The sequence below is a fragment of the Cajanus cajan genome, chromosome 2 (assembly GCF_000230855.2).
Source record: "Cajanus cajan strain Asha chromosome 2, NIPB_CcT2T_4, whole genome shotgun sequence".
Taxonomy (NCBI): domain Eukaryota; kingdom Viridiplantae; phylum Streptophyta; class Magnoliopsida; order Fabales; family Fabaceae; genus Cajanus; species Cajanus cajan.
In genome coordinates this window covers 71,265,222-71,289,162 of record NC_138518.1, presented here as the reverse complement: position 1 = coordinate 71,289,162, position 23,941 = coordinate 71,265,222, and the positions used below count along the sequence as shown (strand labels likewise).

The window sequence follows — 23,941 nt, the reverse complement described above, 5'->3', positions numbered from 1 at the left end:
TATAAATCTATATTTTTTCTCTTATTTTAATGATGAGAAACTTTATTTATATTTTAATATCACTGAAGTGAAAAATGGAGTTCTGGTGTGGGGTTTAACATGAATCCTTATGATGACTATTTGAACATCTAGTGCGGTTGAGGTAAAGTTACATTCATCGAAGCATAAGCAATAAAAGCAACACAATAAAAGGCACCTGGGATGAGATCAATGCTACTATAATTATTTTATTTATATTACTTTATACTTATATATATATATATTATCTTCTTCTAAGTAATTTATTTTTTAGTTATAATTTTCCATTTCACTTTAAAAAAATGCCATCCATAAACTTTGGTGAATAATTTATATCAATATTAAAGTAAATTTATTTTTAGTTCTTCTAATTTAAAATTAATTTTTTTAGTCCTATAATTTTAAAAAATTATTTTTTATATTAAAATTTTATTAAAAAATCTGTTAAATATTTTATATAAATTTATCCACAAATAATATATCACTGTTTTAAGAAAAAAAATGAAGAATACATGGGAGTACAAATTACACTATTTGTAAGTTTTTTTTTTGTCCATTCGGTATTTGGACTTATAGATATATATCATATAACAAAGTTGGATCTTGGTTTTGATTAATTTCAAAATTAGTGAAACCTTTTGCCTTTTCTTAGAAGTGTTCAATCACCAATAGTGCACGGTGTTGTATTTCACGAAGATATTATATTTTTGTTTTTACACTGAGGACATCTTCCGATTAATAGTCGGAGACAAATTTTAAACATTCTTTCTCATTTGACTTGACTCAAATTATACTAATAATCTAAACTTAAAAATGAAAATATTTTATTATTCCCAATAAAAATAAAATAAAAACGATAGTTTTATTTAAATTTATTTCAATAGAATCCTAATAATGGCATTTATTTTTACATAAATAATTTAAAGACTTTGTAGTTGAATAATTTATTTTATGAAAGTGTTTCGTAGTTGCGCAAGACTAAAGCAAAACGTATAAAAAGAAAGTAAAGTGAAAAGGCTAAATAACACAGATGCGGTGAGCGTGGATCGAACACGCGACCTTCAGATCTTCAGTCTGACGCTCTCCCAACTGAGCTATCCCCGCTGATTGATAAACCCCAGACAACATCCACAATTCTCCCCAGAAAAGACACTACTAAGATTGCATCAAATTCTTAACAATTCGTCCGTTCGATTAAAAATTCATCCATTAAATTATATATACGAGTAAGTTTACTTAAATTAGTCTACTTAATAATTTATATTTTACATTAAATTTTAACAATTCGTCCGTTAGATTAAAAATTCCTAACACATAAATTAAGTTTGCAAAATTTTAAAAATTATTTAATATTTTATTTCATTAATTCAAATTAATATATAAAATACTTTTATGATTATAAAGTATAAAATAAATTTCAAATTTTTTAAGATTTTGCAAATATAAGAAAATTTAATTTAACGGACATATTGTTAAAATTTGATATAGAATATAAGTTATTAAATGAAGTAAATATAAATAAAATTATTATAAGATTAAGTTAATTCCCTTATTTTTTTTGGTGCATAGTTAATTTCTTATATATATATATATATTGACATGTATATATAGATATTACAAATATGTAAATCTTATAGTATTATATTTATACTTCTGGTTATTAGTTATGAACCTTAAGTAGAGTTTGATGATATTTTACTATGTTTATGCGAAAGCGGAACAAAACTATGAATGCGAGTGCGTGACAACGGGAGGTTTTGTTTGTAACGATGTGGTCATAATTTTGTTGAATTACTAATATCGTGGCATGAGGCATGTTAGTCTCGATTAACGAAGCAGAAGCAGAAGCAGAGTAATGTATACATTTTATTTGTTTGTCTTCTTAGTATGAGCCATCTCAAATCTGATTCTTCACGTTCACCCCTCCAACTTCTAACTCATCACGGACCACGGAATGTGGCCTCGCAGACAACACCAACACTACAAACTAAATATTTTAGTTTACAATTTTTTGTGATTCTCAACAACCTATATTTTTTACTTTTCTTTTATCATTTCCCTTTTTCTTCCTAACAAGTTTGTATGGCTAGGGCCTAGGGGTGAATTCAAAATGACTTGTTGATTTCTTCCAAGTGAATTAGGTTAGGTTGAAATAGATTTTATTAGGGTTGTGTATTGAATATACTTGTCTGTTTGTCATAAGTTATAATAAAATTTTTAAATATGACATAAATTTAACTTATAAGTTTTCACTTTTTATATAAGTTAACATGTTTAATAATTAAAAATAAATAAATAATATACAATTTTAATATATTATAATAAATTTAATAAAATAAAAAAAAATTATTTAACCTATTTAAATAGGTTGATCTCGTGTGTCTAATAAATTTTTAAAATGGTTTAAAATTTAACTTTTTTTAATTAAATAAATTTGAGTATCAAAACGAATAATATATGAAGACCTAATGAGTATTAAAATGAATAATATCTCAAATGCAGTAATAATGTTAATTATTTCAAAAAACTTGAGGTTGAAATACTAATAATAGAAGGAGAACCTAGTCAAATAAGTGACTCTTGTTCCTTAACCTCAATTGGGTACTTATTCTAGTTTTGTTCAAAAGTCATATATCACTTGAGAGTCACCACCAATAGTCATTTATAAACACCATTCTCCCTTAATTCATCTAAATATCTTTTTAAGGATAAAATTGTGACAGACATTAAAGTAAACAATACCTCAAATGTGATGATTATAATGAATGATATCAATGAATTTGAAAGTTTTACTGAAATATTCATAAATTATATTTTTTTATATACTAAAGTTACAATAATAACATTAAAATTTGAATCTAAAATCTCGTATATTTACATAAATTATGTCTATTTGATGATATGGAATTTATTAAAGTTTACCAAATTCCAAATATTTTTTCAAAATAATTATATGATTTTAAATTTTTGATTGTATTCTGTGATACATAAAAGTATAAGATCGGAATATTTTTGTTGAATAACTAAACATATTTTATTTTATTTTATAATAAATTTTCTTTATTCTAAGAAGATTAAAATCTATTAGTAATAGAGATTTTCAATATAATAATAAATAAATATAATACTAAAAAAATATATTTTCTTCTGGTCTTTTAGAAAATTAAGTAAATAATTTAAAATTATTCTAATTTTAAATATTTAATTAGTAATAATTATTTTCATTACAAACATGAGAAAATATTAATACCATTCTTACATGTAATCAACTACCAAATTCTATTCCAGAATTATTTTAGATTTTTGTTCAATATATTTCTTAAATTAAACCTCAATAAAAAAATCATTTTTTTTCTCGAAATTCATTCTTTTAATACTATTTTTTCTTCTAAAAATTGATACATTAATTATAGCAAAAGAAAAAAATATAATTATCCCTTAAAAATATATATATTTTTTCTTTATATAACATCTTTAAATACTTGTTAATAATTGTATAAACATTTTACCTGCTTCAATATTATTATTTTAAAGGTTAATATAGATATCCATTAGGGTTAGCCTAGTAATTAGGTAAGGAGAAATTAGAGTAGTTAAAAATACGAGAACCTAAATTTAATCCTAATTGCGATCATTTTTATAAATTTTTTATTTAAAAAAAAAGTTGATACAGGTGGATAAAAAAGTTATTAAACGATGTGAAATTTTAGAATTTCTTGTCCTCTTATTTTATTTCATTAATTAGACCTAAAATAAATTTCTAAAATGGCAATAGTTTTGAAATGAAAAAAAAAAAGTCTATAAATTTGACTAAATCTTATTTGAGTTGATTGTAAGTACTAAGTAGCAAGTACGAAGTTTGCGGGTTCTTGGTTCTCATTTTCAGAGTAGAACAGTGTCACTCAGTCACACACAGTAAATGGCTTCCTCAGGCGGGCATCACCATCATCACGATCATCACGATCATCACGATCATCACCATGACCATGAGCACGAGCATCATGAGGGTGGAGAGGGAAAGAGCAATTCATGGGTGGGTGAGGATGGGAGGGTGTACCACAGCCACGATGGTCTCGCACCGCATTCTCACGAGCCCATATACTCCCCTGGATACTTCAGCAGAAGAGCTCCACCTCTTCACAACAGAAACTTCAACGAAAGAGCCTTCACCGTTGGAATTGGTGGACCTGTTGGTACTGGGTGGGTCTTCTCTTCTCTTCTATCTATCTTATGTAACCCTTTGCTTTAACCCTTTTTGATTTTCATGCCAATGCAGAAAAACAGCTCTCATGTTGGCCCTTTGTGAATTCCTGCGGGATAACTACAGTCTTGCAGCTGTGAGTTTTTCAATCTTCTTCAAATTCTGTTCTCTTTCAGTTTTACCCTTAAACGTGCTTCTTTGTTTCAGGTCACAAATGATATATTCACTAAAGAGGATGGTGAGTTTTTGGTGAAGCACAAAGCACTTCCAGAGGAAAGGATACGCGCTGTCGAAACTGGGGGTTGCCCACATGCTGCTATAAGAGAGGATATCAGTATTAATCTTGGACCCTTGGAGGAGCTTTCTAACCTCTATAAAGCTGATTTACTTCTCTGTGAATCTGGGGGAGGTATTCTTATTTATCTTATCTAATAATTACTTACTGCAATAGGATTAGAATGTAAATTAAGATGTTTTTACATGCTCATTTGATCACACAAAATAACTAATTTAAAAGTCAGGATAAACTTATCAAGAAACATTTATCGGAGAAAGAAATTAGGGAGAGAAAATAAAATTAGCTTCTTCCATGACTTAATTTTTAGAAATTCCCTCCTATCAATTTTTCCAAAAGATTAATGATGAATGCACAACAACTTGTACATTTTTTTTGTCTATTTCTCTTCATCACTTTATTTATTACATTTATTATTAATGATGGAGGGAGACAGACACAAAAAGTGACAATGTGACGTTGTACAAGTTGTTGTTCAAGTGTAATTGCTCTTTTTAAGAACTTATTTTTAACATAAGCATAAGCTAATTTTAGTTTATGAAGAAGTTTATTTCATTTTTCCTTTCTATTTTTCTTTTTAACTAGTGCTTTTGGAGAAGTTTATCCAAATAAGTCTATTTCTGATTGGTTGCCACTTGCTAGTGTAAAGATCTTTATGCTAAGTGTGTGTGAAAAATATGTTTAAAATTATTGAGTTAAATATGATATCAATCTTATTGCACTTACATGTGTCATTGTTTTAAAAATTATGTTAGGTCCCCGAAAGCTTGGGATATTCACTTGAGTTTCTTTCTTCTGCAGATAACCTGGCTGCCAATTTCAGCAGGGAATTGGCTGACTATATCATTTACATAATAGATGTGTCTGGTGGTGATAAAATTCCACGGAAAGGTGGCCCTGGAATCACACAAGCTGATCTCCTTGTAGGTGCTATTTGCACAGATCCTGCATTGTGGTTTTCATATACATTAACACAATCCTTGTTGCATGATTTTAGAATAGGATTGTGGAACTGATTGGACTTCATTCCAGGTGATCAACAAGACTGACCTTGCTCCAGCAATTGGAGCTGATTTGGCAGTCATGCAGCGGGATGCTCTGAGGATGAGAGATGGAGGGCCATTTGTCTTTGCACAGGTTAGTTAAGTACTTTATTTATTGGGTTAGTAGTGTTTTAAATTCCTGCTCAATACACTTAAGCCCCATGGTATGTTCAGGTTTCAGTTTTTCACTTTTTGTGTACATTGCTGTGCTCAATTTGTCTGTACTTGCACCCTTTGTGGAATTCATTATATCCAGCAGTTAACATTCTTTTAACAATATTGCCTGGTTCTCTTAACTATAACCCTCAACCAACATGTTTTACTTGCAGAAAACAAAATAGTTTGAGGATTTGAGAGCCATTGTAGGTTTAGATTTGTATGGAAGAGTCTGTAGCAACTTCCTCTTTAGCTGATGATTGCTGAAAATATACATATCTAGAAAGTACATGAAGTGAAAGGGGGTGTTCGAAAGTCCACTTGCAAGAGTACATACAGATAGCTCATATATTAATCTTTAAACATTAATAGTCTAATAAAAATTAAAAAAAATAGGCTGCTGCTTTATTTTCACCTTATAGCCTACCAGCCAGCCTTAGCATATTGTTCATTAATCACTAATCACTATCATGTTGGATTTAGTTGGGTTTGTATATGTTGGGTTATAGTAGCTTTGTCTGAGTTAATTTTACTGTTTTGCTTTGTATTAACCTTTGAGTAAAAAAGAACTGGTACAAGTAATAAATTTGAAAGAGAAGTATCATTTAAGATTATTAGGATCAATACCAGAATTTGGAACACCCAAATATTATTTATGTTTAAGGTAAATTACGTACCTCTTTTTGACATCTTTTATAACTCTCCCTTGGTCTTACAAAAACGTACACATGTGTATACGTTAAGAACAGACTCTTCCACTTGAACTTTCCCTCTTTCAAAGACTAACCCCTTGATGGAACCATGAGCCATCAGAGAGCGTATATATCTCAAGAGTCAAGTGGGGATTCTGTCTCCTTTTAATAAAAGAATAAAATAAAAACATGGATCACCTAATTTCCATCCATCATGAATATTAGGCTCATTAGGCCCTACACATACTACTCAATCCACTCGCATATTGAACTCAGCCTAATAATTATATGTACACATGGTGATTTTCAAAACCCAAAATAGGATCATAGGATAACATATCAGGTCATACATTCAACCCGTTTTAATAAACTAAAATTATACCAATTAATAGTAGTTCAAATAAAGAAAATTCTAACAGTATCATCTTCCCAAGAACAATGAGTGCCCTCTTTCTATGTTATGTTTTAAGTAACTATGCTTGCTTGTAATGTCTGGGTTTATCACACTTAAAGCAAATATTTTTTTATTAAATAAAAGATAAAATAAAGAGAACAGAAGTGCTCTGCTTTTGTCTGTAATTAGAAAGAATTAAATAAGGAACCATTAATATGAAAGAAATAAATGGCCTAACCTTAAAATCACGTGCAGGCATAAAAGTGATAAAACCAAGGAACTCCGTATCTTTCTGACTTTGTTTTTAGATTGCATTTTCCCTTGTTTATACAAACTGAGGACCTGTTTCTTTACACCAAGAATCAGTTCTCCATATCATGCAGGTGTTCTAATGCAAAATCTGTGGCTGTGATTAGTTTGGGTACAAATTGAATTGCAATTATGTTCAATGGTTTAAAATTAATTCTACCCATTTTTCAAACAACGGGCACTGAATTGTTCATACACCAATGACATTGACCCCATAATAAGAGATTTCATTAGATAAATTCTGAGAAAATTGATTGATTGATGATTTGCGTTGTGAATCTTAGATTTGTTTTATAAGCAGGCAAGGGAGTGACTATTTGTAATAAAAGTTTAGGTATTATACCATAGGCATGTGTTTGTGTGTGCAATTTGCAATATTTTGCACATATTTTGAACTTCAAAACGGTATACAATTCCCAAAATATTTGGATCAAATCCATTACTGATGTACAAGATGAATCTATGTGCTTCACTATAACAACAACATATTTAACTTTTCTGTCTGTTTATTCTATTCAATTTACCAAAGTGCATCTAGGTTTGTATGAATCAATTTTTCTGACTCAAAACTTCTGCCTCCGCAACTATTGCATAGTTGAAAATTATATATACAGAAGGAGTATATGAAGTGAGAGAATGAAATAAAAGAACTAATATTTAACTATTCATTTTTAAATGGATGGTTAAATTAATGAAATTATATGCCAGTTAAACTGATATTAGTATAGTATACTATTTGACCATTCATGTAAAATTGAATGGTAGATTAACGCTTTTCACCCTCTCACCTGATACAGAGGACATTAGTTCAGATTTGTACTTCTAACGTTTTTACTTGATACATTCCTTACATGTGTGTTTGTAATGTGTGCGCTCTTGCACACAGAAGATTGTGCACTTCACTTCCTTTTAACATTTTAAAGGAAGTAATCATGTAGCTTGTGAGCTATGGCTTATTCAACCCACCATCTCTTTATTGCATTGAAATCTTTTTTTAGCTTTCCATATTGTAGCATCCTAATGGAATTGATTTTTGAGCATCCGTATATCTTTATTATGTTCTTGAACTACAGTCCTTTAATTTTTCACCCCTTTCCTTCTTAACTTGATTTACATATCTGTGCAGGTGAAGCATAAGATTGGAGTAGAAGAAATTGTGAATCATGTCATACAGGCATGGGAAGCAGCCACAGGGAACAAACGTCGTTAAAATCTGTTTGAAATAACGGTTTCCTTTATGTTGTATGTTTTCTTAGTATGTTCAAAAATAACACTAGAAACATGATGTTCACAATGTGGACTCCTCCTCTTATGTTGTGTCTATTCCTGCATGTTACTGTAAGAACTTAATAAACATGTTACTGCTTAATGCTTATCCTTTTCTCTATTCTTGTGGCAAATTCCCTGATAATGCACTTGTTTAGGGATGATAAAATTTATTATGAAAATTAGTCCAATAAAATGGTGATACGGTTGAAAGGAGACTGTAAAATTTATTTACCAAATACACCGAGAAAACTAGAACTATAAGAAAATATTACATTGGATTTGTTTTTGGGAACTGCTATGGTACCCATGATAATTGAAAGGTTTTGGTACCTTAAATTATGTGAATAAATAAATTTAAAAGAAATAAATTTAAAATAACATAAATTTTAGATTAAAAATTTATAGAAGATGAATCTATTAAAAAGACTAATTAAAAAAATAATTAAAAGGTTAATTTTTATAACAAATTTTATTTATATGTAATATAATTAAAAAAATTAAAAACAAAAAGTATAATAAAATTATAAAAATATTTAAATAAGAAAGAAAAATAATAAATAATACAACTGAAAAACTAATTTATATTATAAATTCAAAAAATTAACAAAAAAAAAACTAAAACGTTTTAACAAAATATTAATATTAAACTATTTAATTATAATAAATGCTATATTAAGATAAAATTTAAAAATATAAAAATAATATAAAAATATACAAAAATTTATAAAGATAAATTATTAAAAATATTAAATTAAAATTAAAATAAAATAAATAATTACAATAAAAAAAAATTAAACGGCTGTACCGGTACCCAGTGGGTACCGTAGAATCTTTCTTTGTTTTTTTTGTTCCTTATCAAGAAATTCATTAATGGGTAAAAAATCCCAAAAAAATATATTAAGAGGTAGATTTTTTAGATTTAATAAAATTGAGGAGAAATAAATGCCACACAATAATATTAAATGCTAAGCGAGACTTTTTTTATTTTATTTTATTTTATTGGTAATAATGCTTGAATTAAGATTCTGTGCATATTCTTTTAGTTTTTATTATTTGGAAACAAGTTAACTATATTCTATAAATGCAAACTACTAATTATTATGTAGTACCAGCACATTTTTAAAAAAAATGATAGAATATAGAACTATAATTAAAAAAGGGGAAGGTTGATTATTATCAATCATCTATTAGTTTTTCTGCTCAATTTTTTTCGTATAATTAAATATATGATAATATCAAGTTAATTACAAGACCTCGAAAATTAGGCCTAAACTCAATGCTGGGGTTGCTTTTTGAGAAAGCTGGCAAATATAAGAAAAGTAATTACAAGGGAATTCTACGATTTACAATTTCATGTTGATTGCGCTTGCCAAGTTTATATAAATATATCACACATGGATTTAAGTAGAAAATAACTCGAAATTTCATCTTTTTTATGATTAAAACAATTACACCTAAGTACACTACTTCCTCTCAATTTCTTTGTTTGTGACTTCTCCAACTTCTTACAAAAAATATCAAAACAAAAATACCAAGAAAATCATAATAATTGATACACGAGACAAAAAAAAAAAAAACAGAACGTAAATTCAAACCACTTGAATTTTTTTGAAATATTCGGTCATAGTCTCAAATATGTACAAGTGTAGTATTTATTATACATGCTTGGACAAAATATAATTTTACTTTCTATATGTGTGTGTTTACGGTGGAATTTGTTAACAGGTTCTTTTATTTAGACTAGCACAGCAAGTGTTTCAATTTAGGTATATGATCTCGGATTACAATGAAAAGGAATGAAATTGAACGATCAATAATGGCTGATCTCTAAGCATTCATCAATAATTAATAGATAATTACTTCCATGCACGTAAACACTTAGATGAACAGAATGAACAATAATGATATTAGCAATACAAAACATGGTTCAATTTTATACAATGATCAAGTTAAAGTACAGGTTGGAGCATATTGTTCAGGTTACAATTCCACTACGTGCTTACAAGAAGGACAAGAAACTACACTAAATCTACTCCTAATATGAAAACAGGAAAATGGCCGAGAAGAAATCATACCCAAAAACAATTCCGTGTACGAAAGCCATGTGCGCAGGCAGAGAGTACTTCAGAGTATAATTTTAGTATGAGTTTTCCGACCTTGTGACAATGCAGGCTTCTGGGATTTATAGAGTGATTAGGTGACGGTTAACTTAGTCAGACACTCGTACACGTAGGCCACTATGAGATAACTGCTACCCACTATGCTCATTATGAGGTTTCTAAAGTGTAACTTCTCATAACCGTTCTTCGCGTATACTAACTTCTCGACTTGGACGCTAACTGTCATTGTATAATCCTAAGCACCTATACTCTTCACCAAATCTTAAACACTGTTCAACTCGAAATAATTGTCTTCGATCTCGAAGTAGTTGTTATTGGTAGGAGTTGATCTTAATATTTTTCGAGAAGTTCTATGTATGATTCAAATTTTCGACTACATTTCTAGCACGAATACATAGACTCCTGATACGTTCTCGATAGGTGTTTATTTCCCTCCATCTTTCGATTAGCTTCATAAACACGTCTCTTGATTTCCCTGATTTTCGAGTAGCCCCAACAATGTGTTTACAGTGAAATTCATTTATGGATTCTTTTTATTCGAACTAGCACGAATGACGTTTCAAGTTAGGTATTTGAAGAATAAGAGATGAAGCAGAAAGATTTACGAATTACTTGTTTCTAAGTATTCATCAATGATTAACAAGCAACAACATTCGTTCACATAAATCCTTATATAAACAGAATGAACAATAGACACATTAGCAATACAAATCATGGTTCACTTTGTTTTACTGATCAAGTTACAATAAGAAGTTGAAACATATTGATCAAAGTACGCAATTATGTTACGTGAATAAAAGAAGAACAAGAAAACTATACTAAACTTACTCCTAAAAAGAGAAAAGAAATGTGGTCGAGAAATGATCATACCCAGAAGCCATTCTTTGCACGAAAGTCATATGCGCAGGCAGCGAGTGTTTGAGAGTTTCAAGTATGAAGTTTCCGACCCCTGAGAAGAGATATGCCTCTCCTATTTATAGAGACCCTCGAGAGCAATTATTTTCGTGTAAATGCATTGTAAACGCGTAACCGCTATCCACTACGCCCATTATGTGGGCTGAAAATATAACTCCTCGTTGCTCGTAACCTCCCGCCTAACTTGCTCGTAACCTCTTGTAACTACCTTTTGTATATTTCGATCCACTCTCGAATAGGCCTGCTCACTGTACCTTAATATTCCTTTTGGAAATACTTCCAATCTTTTTAACTTCGAGTGAATTCGTGCCATATTTTCCTAGTGATCCTTACGTTTTTCCCTAACAATATGACAATCGAAGTCAAAATTAAAAGTGTTTATAGCAATTCATTTAACTGAGTTACTCGGTTTGGATATATAAAATTTGATTTAACATAAAGATTCAAAGTTTAGTAAAGTTCTCAATTCTACTATGTAGATTTAGTGTTCAATTCATCCCAAGACTTATTTTTTACTATTTAAACTTCCCTAATATTACTTCATCCTCAAAGTTTGGGAAAGTTCTCAATTCTATTATTTATATATTGTGTTCAATTCACCCTTAGACTCATTTTTATTTTTCAAACTTCCCTAATAATTACTTCATCTTAATGATATTAATATTATTTTTACTAAGATGACATCTTTATGATGTTAATACTTAATAGCATTAATAATGGCATTATGATTGAGTTACGAATAAAAATAAAGTTCTGTAAAAAAAATCAAACATAAAAACTTAATTTTAAAAGAAAAAAAACCGAGTTAGAAGAAAAAAAATCTATAAAATAAAGTTAGGAAACCATTAACAAAATTAAAAGAAATTATTTACTCAATAAAGTTTGATAATTTTTTTTGACAACAATAAAATTTGATAACTTAAATCTAAGCATTAAAAAAGAAGAAGATTGAATTAAGTTTGATAAATTTTATTTTGACAACAATAAAGTTTGATAATATTTATATTGCAAAATAGACTTTTACATGGGATTTTGTTTTAAAAGAAGAAGAAGTTGAATTAAGCATTAAAAACAACTTATAAGTGATAATGGGTCAATTTCTTAACTAAAACCTTTTAAAGACAAAAAAATGTATAGGTTTTTATACGTTTACTATTTATTTTCGACTTGTTATTTCAAGAAATCACGGTGATTATGTAAAAAAATAAAATATTGATCATATGTGTGAGCACAAACTTTAATACCTCAATCGTTTTTTAAAGCCAAACATAAGTTTAATTTTCGATTAAAGAAAATATCATTCATTTATAATCCTTCAATTAAAAATTCTATCAAAGGTGTTTTCATATATGTTACAAAAAAAAAAAGCATTTTTAATTTCAATATCTATTAATGGGAGATAAAACTAATTTCAAATTTCTTTTTGAGTCAAAATTGATATCATTGTATTTAATGGATGTTTACTTTAATTTTATTTAAAATTTCGATCATCGTAGTACATACCATTGTTGAATTTTCGCTTTAGAAAAGCTTAGGTTGTATTTTGGTCCAAGAAAAGTTGGGCTAGAAAGTGGACAATGTGGTTTTCGGAAACTTACATGTCCTGAAATTAGCCCAAAAAGACTATAGGTTTGTGGTGTAGTTGCATCATGTTGGAAGACTTTAGATAATTCATTACAGGGTCACAACAATTGTAGGTTTAGATAATATTTTACGTTCCAATCTCCCACACCTTATACCCTATTATAGGAGAAAAAAAATTACTGTTAGACACCGGGGCAATAGTTTATGTCTTTTAATTAAAATGTTTAGAATTTAAATTTTATATTTGAGTATGAAATAAATTATATTAAAAACCCATTTTATATGTGAAATTTCTGACAAAAATTAGTTACTATCCCTAATATAGATGATAGATACTTTCTATAATACTATGATTCATGGTGATATTGACTTGATGCCAGATCTTTGAAAATAGAGGCACTGTAATGATTGCAATTATTATTCCAACTTTGTCTGACTCGGTAGAATTATTGATTGATAATAGATGTTCAATGGTCTGCCACAAGCAACGACTTCGTTTTAAAGTACAAGACCAACGTTATTTATGTTAGCAAGTTTATAGCATTTCATCGGCTATTTTTAAAATATATATATATACTTAACGACAAACATTTAAATTAAAAATATACATAATTTATTTATAAAAATTTCAATTAATTTTTTTTTAAAATTATATTTGCCATTTTTTTATAGATAGAGTACAACACAAGAATAATAATCATCTAAAGAAGTCGTATTTGTTCCACCTCGATTTTAGAAATACAAATACTTAATCAAGCTTGAACATGGCCCAACATTAATGAAGTTACAATAAAGTTGTCATGAAATTCAACTTACATGTTTGTACCAGTAATATGATATGGTTTTTGAATTCTTTGCCTCAATTTTAATGCCAATTCTTAAAAATGGGTAAGACGAGAAATACAGGTTTTTAAAAGGCAAATAGATATAGTATCACATTTTTTTTAATATTATTATTTTTAATTAAAATTAGAATTTTATTCCGTTATATCACAATAAATGTGAACATTAACACAATTTACTCGTAATATAAAATAAAATAAAATAAAATTACTTGTATGAATTTATTTATTTATATTTAAAAAGCAATATCAAAGATACAGATTGAGTTCGTGAGTTCGTCTAAAAGTGCAGTCTATTCTTTAGACGGTATAATGTGCGTTTTTAATCTTATAGTAATTCGTTCTTTTTTAATATTCGTTTAAGATTATTATATACAGATACAAAAATATAATAACATATTCCTATTTTCCATATAATAATTTTGATATTTTTATTAAAAAAAATTGTTAATAATACATTTTCTATCGCATTCTTTTAAACATATAGTCTCTTTCATTTTTCAATACTTTAAATGGTATAACCTATTTTTCATCATATATTATAATTTAACATTTAATATATAAATATAAATTTAAAATTAATTAATTTGAAAGTACCAATATTATTTGGTTACCAAAAAATAAAAGAAATATTTGAGATCAAGAGAGAAAGAGAAAATTTAAACTTAAAATTCATTTAAAGAGTACAGATATGTTTAGATTATCATTTTTTTTTATTTTCTTCTCACCATGTATCAAAATAAAATAAAAATTCCAAGTAGCAAAAAACAAAAATTTGAAAGTAACTAGAATTTATCATAGACCAAGTAATTTTTTTTAAAGATAGAAAAAATTATAAAAATGATCGTAATAAAAATTGTACTTAAATTTTCATATTTTTAACTATCTCAATCTCTTTCTATCTAATTATTGACTAATCCTAGTGGTTCACATATCCCAAGTAATTGCAAATATAAGTAAAATTATTAGAAATAAAAGTTTTGGATACAACCTGGCCACTACAGCAATATTTTCCGATGGATTGGAATTAATTTGAAAGCATTGGGTGGTCAAACTTGTCATTAAGACATATCACTGATCCAAGCAAACACTACATGTGAGGTTAGCACAGACTAACGATGAAATAGTCCAAATGTTTTGTTTAAATTCTTTTGCATGAGAAAGAAAAGAAAGAGGGTATCGTCAGTAGCATAATTACTTTATTAGAAAAGATAAAATTTATTTCGATAACTTTATGGATTAAAAGAGATTAATCTCTTGTGGTCCGAAGAACAAGCTTGACACAGATAAATGTATTGGATTGGGAAGAAACAATACTTGTTGTTGTGGTCAAAAGTGAAGCAAAATGTCTCAGTCACTATATGTTTTTGGTCGGGTTATTCCAGTTAGTTTAAGTGTCAACTTTTAAAAATGTTGCTCCCGGCCTAATTCTTTATCTTATAAAAAGAAATGAACATTATAAAAAGCCAACCTATGAAAAAGAGGGGTTTATACTTTATAACTCTATATATATTATTTTGCCCAATCATAAGTTTTAATGTTCATGGACGTTATCTGGTGAAATTGAGCCACATTCAATAATCATTAGACTTCGTTAAGTGGATGTTGGTGTGCAGTCTCCGTTATGGCGATTCCAGGTATGACAATTTGAAAGAATTATATATTATATTATTTTAATATTTTAAACATGTTTTATTATTAAAGAAATTATTGATTTAAATATGATTTTTGTCTTGCAAAATAAATAAATTTTGATTTTAATTATTATTATTATTTTCTTATTTTTACTGAGGGTTAAATGACCTTGATAGTTAAGTTATTTTTGAAATAGTGAGTCGAAGTTAAGTTAGATCATCTTAAAAAATAGTATATAAGGTTTTTTGGAATCCAAAGAATTCTTCTTCACCTTCTTCTAATGAATTCCTCCTTCAACCTTCTTTATGATTCAGAGTATTTGAGTTGGACATTTGAGCTCCTCGAGTACAAGTCTCAAAGTCGAAACCATGTGGAATTCACCTTCTTCTCCTTGCCTATGCTCTTTTTGGATCGACTAGAGGTAAGGGAAATTTGTAATTAATATGGTTGTTGTGTTGTAGTTGGTAATTTGCTATCTGAATTTATCCATGTATGGTTGGTTTGATTGAATTTATAGGAGTTAGTGGATCGTAAAATGAATTTTGGTTTCTTGTGGTATTTGATGTAACATAGTAAGTGGGTTTTAGAGTTTAGTGGATGCTAGAGAAAAGAGTATATAAGGTTTTTTCTGAGAAGGGAGCCTCATAAGTTCATTTTCAAAGAAAATCTAGAGAGAGGTTTTAGAAAGAAAGACTATGGGTCCGTGAGCTCCTTTCTCTCCTAAATTTCTTTGTTTGATTCTTCTCCTTCTCTAGATCATTAATTCCTTCTGTCTTTTCTTGGAATTCAGGATAGGAAGCTTATTTTTTGAGGATTGAAGTCCACAGGTCGAGCTTCGGAGGAATTTCTTCTTCTCAAATTCTTGGCTGTTTTGAGCCAATTTTCAGGTGAGAGAAGCTATAATATAGTTTGTTTGGTTGCATGTAAGTTTAGGAACTCAATTGATGCATAAATTTTGAGAATCAAGGGTTGAAGTGAAAGATTCCTCATTTTTTGGGAGTTTTTGGGAAAATTGAGGTTTTGATGATTTTGATGCATCGGGTAAGTGCATTTTGAATCTGAGAGAAATTTCAGATTGTATGAAGTCTATGTATTACGTTGTATGGATTGCATGTGGTTGAATTTTCTGATTTTCAAGTGTTGGAAGAAATTTTCAAAGTTTTGAAAGTGGCTGTTACATAATGTTATAATTCACCTCAATGTGTTTTGAGAACAAATTTAAAGTATGTTATCCTAATCTGATTTGGTGTCTCATATTATCTTAAAAATTATATTTTTAAATAATTATATATTCTTGCTTGCAAGTCTGAAAAAAACAATATAATTTATGGGGAAATTATGATTAGAGAAATTCTACGATACTCACTATAATTGTGGGGTACCGGAACAATCATTTTATTTTATTTTATTTTTATTGTAATTACTTGTTTTATTTTTATTTTTATTTAATATTTTTAATAATTTATTTGTATAAAATTTTCTATATCTTTATATTATTTTTATATTTTTTAATTTATATCTTAATGTAGCATCTATTATAATTAAAAAGTTTAATATTAATTTTTGTTAATATATTTTAGTTTTTCTTTGGTGATAATTTTTTAAAATTTATAGTATAAATTAGTTTTTTAATTGTATTATTTTTTTTATTTTAATGTTTTTATAATATTATTATAATTTTTAATTTTTAATCTTTTAATTTTGTTATATATAAACAAAATTTGTTATGAAAATTGATCTTTTGATTATTCTTTTTTGAATTAATTTTTTTGATTGATTCATTTTATACAAATTTTTAATCTAAAATTTATGTTATTTTAAATTTATTTTTTAAAATTTATTTATTCACATTATTTAATGTATCAAAACCCTTCATATATTGTTCACTCTGTGAGCTTATAGGGTAAAAGAGGCACAAAATCAAGACCAATTTACCAAATTCCGTTAATTGTATAAGTCAGTCAATGATTCACCATTTTATGTATAAAAAGGGTTAAAGGATAATGATGGCACATAACCAAACTTTATATCGCTATTAAATCAATGTTAGGTCATGAAAGGGCTAAGATAAAACATGGATTTTTTCGATGCCAAACGCAAAGCGCGCACATTTGAAGTTACATGCATTAAATTAAAAAAAAAGAAACTTATTGTGTGGTTGGTATTTAAAAATTAGAGTTTTATTTTGATAATATGTATATAAATATATATTAATAAAATTTATATTAAATATAAAATGTATTTTTAAAATAAAATTTTAATTTTAATTAAAAAATAACACTAATTATATATAGAAAATTGTATCGAAATTTTGTTATTAAATTAAAGCGATAAAACTCCAAAAGAATGCTTATTCTGAATAGTTGATATATTGCCCTATCAAATTGATTATGCATATAATAGAATGCTTATTCTTTTATGATCAGTGTTCAGAATTTACACGGGAAATCAATTAATTAGAGTATTTTTTTTATTTGTATAGATATATTGTTTATTTGCAACATTTAAACACGAAAATCTAGTTATGGTACGGTATAAAATGTAATAGATAAAAGTTTATACTTTTAACAAATATTCGTTAAATTTGATAATGTTTAAAAATAACTTAACAACTTAAAATAAATTTAATGAGCTAGTTTTAATTCTTCTATAAACATTATGAAATAATTTTGATTCAAAAAATTAAATTTTACCTTCTTTCTTTTCCCCCTAAAACTTCATTTCCAAACATATTTAAAAATCAATAAACTCGTTATTACTTTAACCAAAGACGTTAATACTCATTATAGGAGTTTTGATGAATGAAATAAGGATCAACGAGTTATATTTGCCAAAGTATTAGATTATGAAAATGCTTAATTGAGCTAAATTATAAATTCACATCAACTAACATTTTAGAAATTACTTTCACTATCTCAAATTATTTATTACTTTATATATAAAAACTATTTATTTATAAGATTTAATTTGTCTTGAAATGTTTATCATTTTAAAATATTTATTTTGTACAATAAGCGACAAGATTTGAGCATAAGATTTCATACAAATTATTTAATTCTCTCAGCAAGGCTCAGTTTAGTGGACTCAATTATTATTTTTAATTAGTATTTTGGTTTGTACATACTACATACTAATTTTTTTTAGATAATTAAAATTTATAACATTAAAAATAAAAATAAAGATAGAGGGTAGTTTGAGATGATATAGAAAATAAGTTTTTTGATAAGTTGTAATTAAGAGTGGAGTATGAAATATATCTATAAAAAAAAAAAGAAGAAGAGGAGGAGAGACATTAAAAATGTCTAACTTAGAGATGAAAAAATAGTGTGAATCACACAAATACTAATTATAAGAATCATTTGTTTCAAATTATCTTATGATATTTTTGAAAATACATGAATAAGGAATGTGTTTTTCTATGTTTGTTTCAAAGTTACAAATTTTATTATCAAATATTAAACATTCGCGAAAATAAAATAACTTCCATGATTTTATTCTCAATAGAAAAGGTGGTGGATAAGTTGATTCCAGTGATGTGGGAATTATTATTTTTTATTTTAATTTTTTTCACATTTACTTTTATAAAAATATTTCCATTATCAATCAAACACATATTTTTAAAAATATTAAAAAATGTCATTTCCATGGTTATATTCTTAAAAATATTATTTGAGAGAATAACTTAAGTTACCAAGGACTTTAAGGAGAATTGTTATTATATGCGGTGTACTATAGACCACTATTAATTATCCTTAGGTTAATTTATACTATAAATCTTATTATTATGCCTCCCCATCTGAATCCAATATTCCATCCCCTTCGTAGACCAAAATTTGAAAACTTACTTATCCAATATACTAAAATTCGTCACTGATGACCGAGAGGAAGTCACAGGTGGAGGCTTTCTTGCGGTGACCGATAATGGCACTAGAAGAGTTACAAGGAAAGAGGAAGATAAAAACAGTATAGTCTTACTCTAATATTTATGTTGTGTGAGTGCATTCTTATTGAAGTCTAATTACATATGGCATAATCCGCAAAAGAAAAAGTGAACTACATGATCGTCTTGTGTCCCAACCGTTGTCAACTTGTTAATGACGTAATACTATCTGTTTACAAAACTAAAATCAACTAATACTATGGATCAGAAAATTAATCACCTTGGTTAGTTTGGATTAAAGGAAATGCCCTGAACAAATTGAAGCAAAGAATGCAATGGCTAACGATTGATGATGTCTTGTTTTTATCCACTTTATTACCTTTACAATCTGTCTGTGTCAGATAATCAAGTCAAGAGCATTCATAAGATTTTGACCTCTTTGTTTCTCAATTCAACTCGTTTATGACAATGTACGCAAATGTCAAGCAACCCCACGTTTCATATTGAGAAAGTGTATAATACCAACTTTCCCATTTTACTTTCTTCTTAATGCTTCCAACATTTACATTCAACTAACCCATGTTGGATTATACAGCACTTTGGCCTTTAATTAGTATATTCATATTGCATCTCATCCCTTTGTAAAGCTTCTTTATACAAAAAGTAGACGAAGTCCTTCACCACACTTTAAAAGCTCCCTTAGCCATCCCAAAAATAATCATATCCTAAAGCATCATTGGTTTTAAAACTCAGAGAGAGAGAGAGAGAGCTTAAGGGTAGCCATTTGTAACTTTAACTTTCCCTCTTGTTGGCCTTGGAGAATGCATATCCCTTGCAAACCAGTGTACATTCTTGTGGCTTCATTTTATATATCTGTTCTTCTATTCAGTGACTGCATGGCCTATAAGGAGGAGAATCACTCTAGTACTCACAAAATCACTAATAACAAAGCTTACAAGGTACACCAATTTCTTGGTAGTTTCATATATAATTTCTTCGTGTTCATCTGCATCTTCTTCATCAATGCCCCTCACTAGTCGCTAATTAACTACCTATTTTTGTCTCTCTTTTATTTTCATATGTAAGCAACTAATTAAATCACAAATTAAGGACTAGGAACCATGATTTGTTTGATTAACTACTACCTTTTAATATATCAGGTAAATCAACAGAAGATATCTGATATTGCAGTACATGGATTGCTCCTGTGGGTTTCAACGGGGTTTCTAATGCCTCTAGGAATACTTGTCATCAGAGGGTCCATTAAAGCAGAACCTGGATCCAGAAGGAGTAAAGTCCTCTTCTATCTCCATGTTTGTTTTCAGGTCATACATCTCTTCTAATTTTTCTAGTAAATACTATGCATACTTTAACATGCACATTATATACATGCAGGGAGCGTACAGTAGCATGAGTGGAACTAATCTTGACCCTTCAATCTTATATGAATAGTTAACATTGGTTTTACTCGTATATAATCTTGACCATAAGATTGATTTGATATCACTTCTCTCATCTCTCACGTTACCAATTAACAGTTAATACATCTCTTTTATCATTTATAAAAAGTTGTTAAATGTATGAGTTTGTTAATACTCACATTTGGTGTCAATGGATACTGACATTCATTATGCTGATCAGTTGATTATGTTGTTAGAAACTTAAAAAGTAGGAGTACTGGTAATTTATATACTCTAGTCTAGAGTATAAGATGTTTCTTGAAAGTTACATCATGTCATCATTAAGTTTTGATCTTTGTTTTACAACATAATCATAACTGACTTTAACTTTAGTAGTGGTGTGTACAGAGCTCTTTCTGATGATCTATTTTCTTTTCGACCACAGGTTTTATAATGCTTTTGATTTGTTTTGATTAACCACAATATCATGATTATCATTTGAACTGAACTAATTAGGAGTTATATACATTTAAAGTAGCAGTGTATTTTCGGTTAGTTACTTTGGAGTCTATATATCATGCCTTTCTATCCTTATTGTACACCGTGCTTCTTGCCATTTTTTTTCTTAGACCAGATGTTTTTGTATTGCTTTGGTTCCTTTCAATTTACAACACTACTATGATTATCATTGAACAGAACTAGTTAGGAATTAATATACATTAGAATAGCTATGAAATTTCTGTTCTTTTGGATGCAGTATATATACATATGATTTTTGGCCTTTCTATTTTCAATGTGCACCATCTGACATTTCATCTAACAGATGCTTTCAGTGCTTCTTGCCACAGTGGGAGCTGCTATGTCCCTGAAAAAATTTGAGAACTCATTTGATAACAACCATCAAAAATTAGGCCTAGCACTTTATGGTGCAATATTGATGCAGGGCTTGATTGGATTTTTCAGACCACACAGGTTCAGTCATTAATATTTTCACTTCGTTTTACAAAGTTGCTCATAAATCCAAACAACAAACTTTGTTTATTACTTATTAGCATAGGAGTGTTTTTGAGAGCTTATCTATTGAAAATAAAGAGTATTTTTCAGTAGAGAAACTCTAACAAATATTTCTAAATTTATATTCAAACAAACTTTATATATATCTTAGAATATTTTAGATAAACTTCTTTAAAAATACTTTTAGGAGGAAAAAATTAAATAAATTTCTTTATTAGTTAAAATAATTTGTAGAAACTCTCTCAAATAGACTTTCCAAAAAAATTAAAAAATAGTTTGTTTATAAGCTAATTTTAGTTTATGATTTTTTTTCCTTCCTATTTTTTTTCCTCCTAGAAGTACTTTTGGAGAAGTTTATCTAAATATACTTCCTTAAATGCACTTTAATTTTCAATGGATGCCTTATATTGTTTTCATCTTAGTATAGGTTGTAATTGAATTTGCAGGGGAAAGAAAGAGAGGAGTTATTGGTACTTACTACATTGGATACTTGGGACTATAGTTTCTCTAGTGGGGATCATCAACATTTACACCGGTTTGAAAGCCTACCATGAGAGAACCTTAAAAAGCACAACACTTTGGACTATCCTTTTCACTATGGAAGTCTCTTTCATTGGATTAGTTTACCTCTTCCAAGACAAATTGGAATATATGAAAAAGCAAGGAGTGATTGTAGGAAGCGAGTCCTCAATCGTGTCATCTAACCAAGATATTCCTCAAAGGCAAACCCAAAAAGAGTTGTTGCCAGTTGCATGTGGAAAGAGAAATGCACTTGAGAATTTGTTTGACTAATATGTGGATCTCTCTTTAGCTTTCATTTTTCTAGAGCTTTGTTAGTTAAGGGTACTGGCTTGTTTTCACTTTCGTTTTTGGTGCCTGCACTTTATGCAAGTGGGAGGTGATTTTATGAAAGGTAGGCTCATAGAGTGCATTCATCAAAAGGTGAAGTTTGATTGGTTTATGTTATCTCTTTTCTTTTTTCCTTAATTTTTTTATGCATATTCTTTCACATGTATTACGAATATTATAAGTGTGCGTGTGGATACTGACCACAGAATGTATAGACAATTGTGGCATCAGTCTTTGAACTTGTAATTTTTATTGAAAGTATGATTTTGGAATGCATGATTAGCCGCAAATAAATAAATAAGTATATATAAGTATGTTTATATATTATGTATGATTAGTTTTTCTTTTTTTCTGATTAGATTTTGTTACACAAATATTGAGATTGAGGCATATCTTAAGGGGTGACAGAATCGCAATACTTAAAACAAAAGCCTATGGTGTTGTTGATTTACTTCCTTCGCATATTCACGAATTAGCAATCATGCATGAATACTTTCATCTCAAGCAGTCTATAATTTTATATTAGAGGGGCTACTTTTTTCATTTATGTATTTAAGAACAAGAAAGATAGGATTGGTAATTTTGCTAAGAAACTACAATCATACAAGGAAGATAAGATGAAGTTTATTAAGCAAAACATGTCATTTTTCCTCTGAAACTTGTCCCTACAGTATATGAAAAGAATTTTACGACAAAGGAAAATAAAAGTTAAATCCACAAGGGTAGTCTTACGTACTGAAACTTCACAAATCAAGGTATATCAATGTCATTACTTTTTTGGAGTTACGGGTAGAAATAAGAGAACCTATTATGTAAAGTTGAGCGATAACAATTAATGTACATATTTCATCATTCACTTTGTTAACTTATTTTGAGCATTCACACATTTGAACCCGTTCCTTAGAAAGCCACACTAAAATAAATAGTGGCAGGCACAAGCAGCAACTATGAAAATGTTGAAAAACACTAAAGTGATTGTCCATGTTACAGTGCATAGTTGAGTTCTGCTTGCAATTCCAATCTTCAATAATACGATATCCTAAGGCACCGTCCAATTTCGTTACCGCTAACAATTGTCCCCATTTACACTTGCCCTTTTAAGTTTCCAACTTTCAATCATTCATTCCTATTTTTTGTTTTTTTTATAAACAATATTCAGAACAGCAAAAAACAACAAGCGGGGATAGCTCAGTTGGGAGAGCGTCAGACTGAAGATCTGAAGGTCGCGTGTTCGATCCACGCTCACCGCACATTTTGGCATTTTCAGTATTTTTGTTTTGTTTTGTTTGTTTTTTGTATTTTCTTTTATCAATAAAATGAGTAAC

At 28.4% G+C, this 23,941-nt stretch overlaps 2 protein-coding genes and 2 non-coding genes across 4 annotated transcripts; 3 read left to right on the top strand and 1 right to left on the bottom strand.

The window, feature by feature from the left end:
- Positions 1–1,049: 1,049 nt before the first annotated feature.
- TRNAF-GAA (transfer RNA phenylalanine (anticodon GAA)) lies at positions 1,050–1,122 on the bottom strand. The gene has a single exon. It is a non-coding gene; the product is annotated as a tRNA-Phe (tRNA).
- Positions 1,123–3,828: 2,706 nt separating this feature from the next.
- UREG (urease accessory protein G) lies at positions 3,829–8,495 on the top strand. Its single transcript, XM_020377403.3, has 6 exons — positions 3,829–4,218; positions 4,295–4,355; positions 4,427–4,628; positions 5,316–5,437; positions 5,547–5,651; positions 8,235–8,495. Exons 1-6 carry the CDS (start codon positions 3,938–3,940, stop codon positions 8,316–8,318), a joined length of 855 nt encoding a protein of 284 aa, XP_020232992.2. The 5' UTR covers positions 3,829–3,937; the 3' UTR covers positions 8,319–8,495.
- Positions 8,496–19,956: 11,461 nt separating this feature from the next.
- LOC109813244 (cytochrome b561 domain-containing protein At4g18260) lies at positions 19,957–22,943 on the top strand. The gene is made up of 4 exons (XM_020377405.3): positions 19,957–20,312; positions 20,514–20,678; positions 21,577–21,725; positions 22,214–22,943. Exons 1-4 carry the CDS (start codon positions 20,175–20,177, stop codon positions 22,557–22,559), a joined length of 798 nt encoding a protein of 265 aa, XP_020232994.1. The 5' UTR covers positions 19,957–20,174; the 3' UTR covers positions 22,560–22,943.
- An 850-nt stretch (positions 22,944–23,793) lies between these two features.
- On the top strand, positions 23,794–23,866 carry TRNAF-GAA (transfer RNA phenylalanine (anticodon GAA)). Its single transcript has one exon. It is a non-coding gene; the product is annotated as a tRNA-Phe (tRNA).
- Positions 23,867–23,941: the final 75 nt, after the last annotated feature.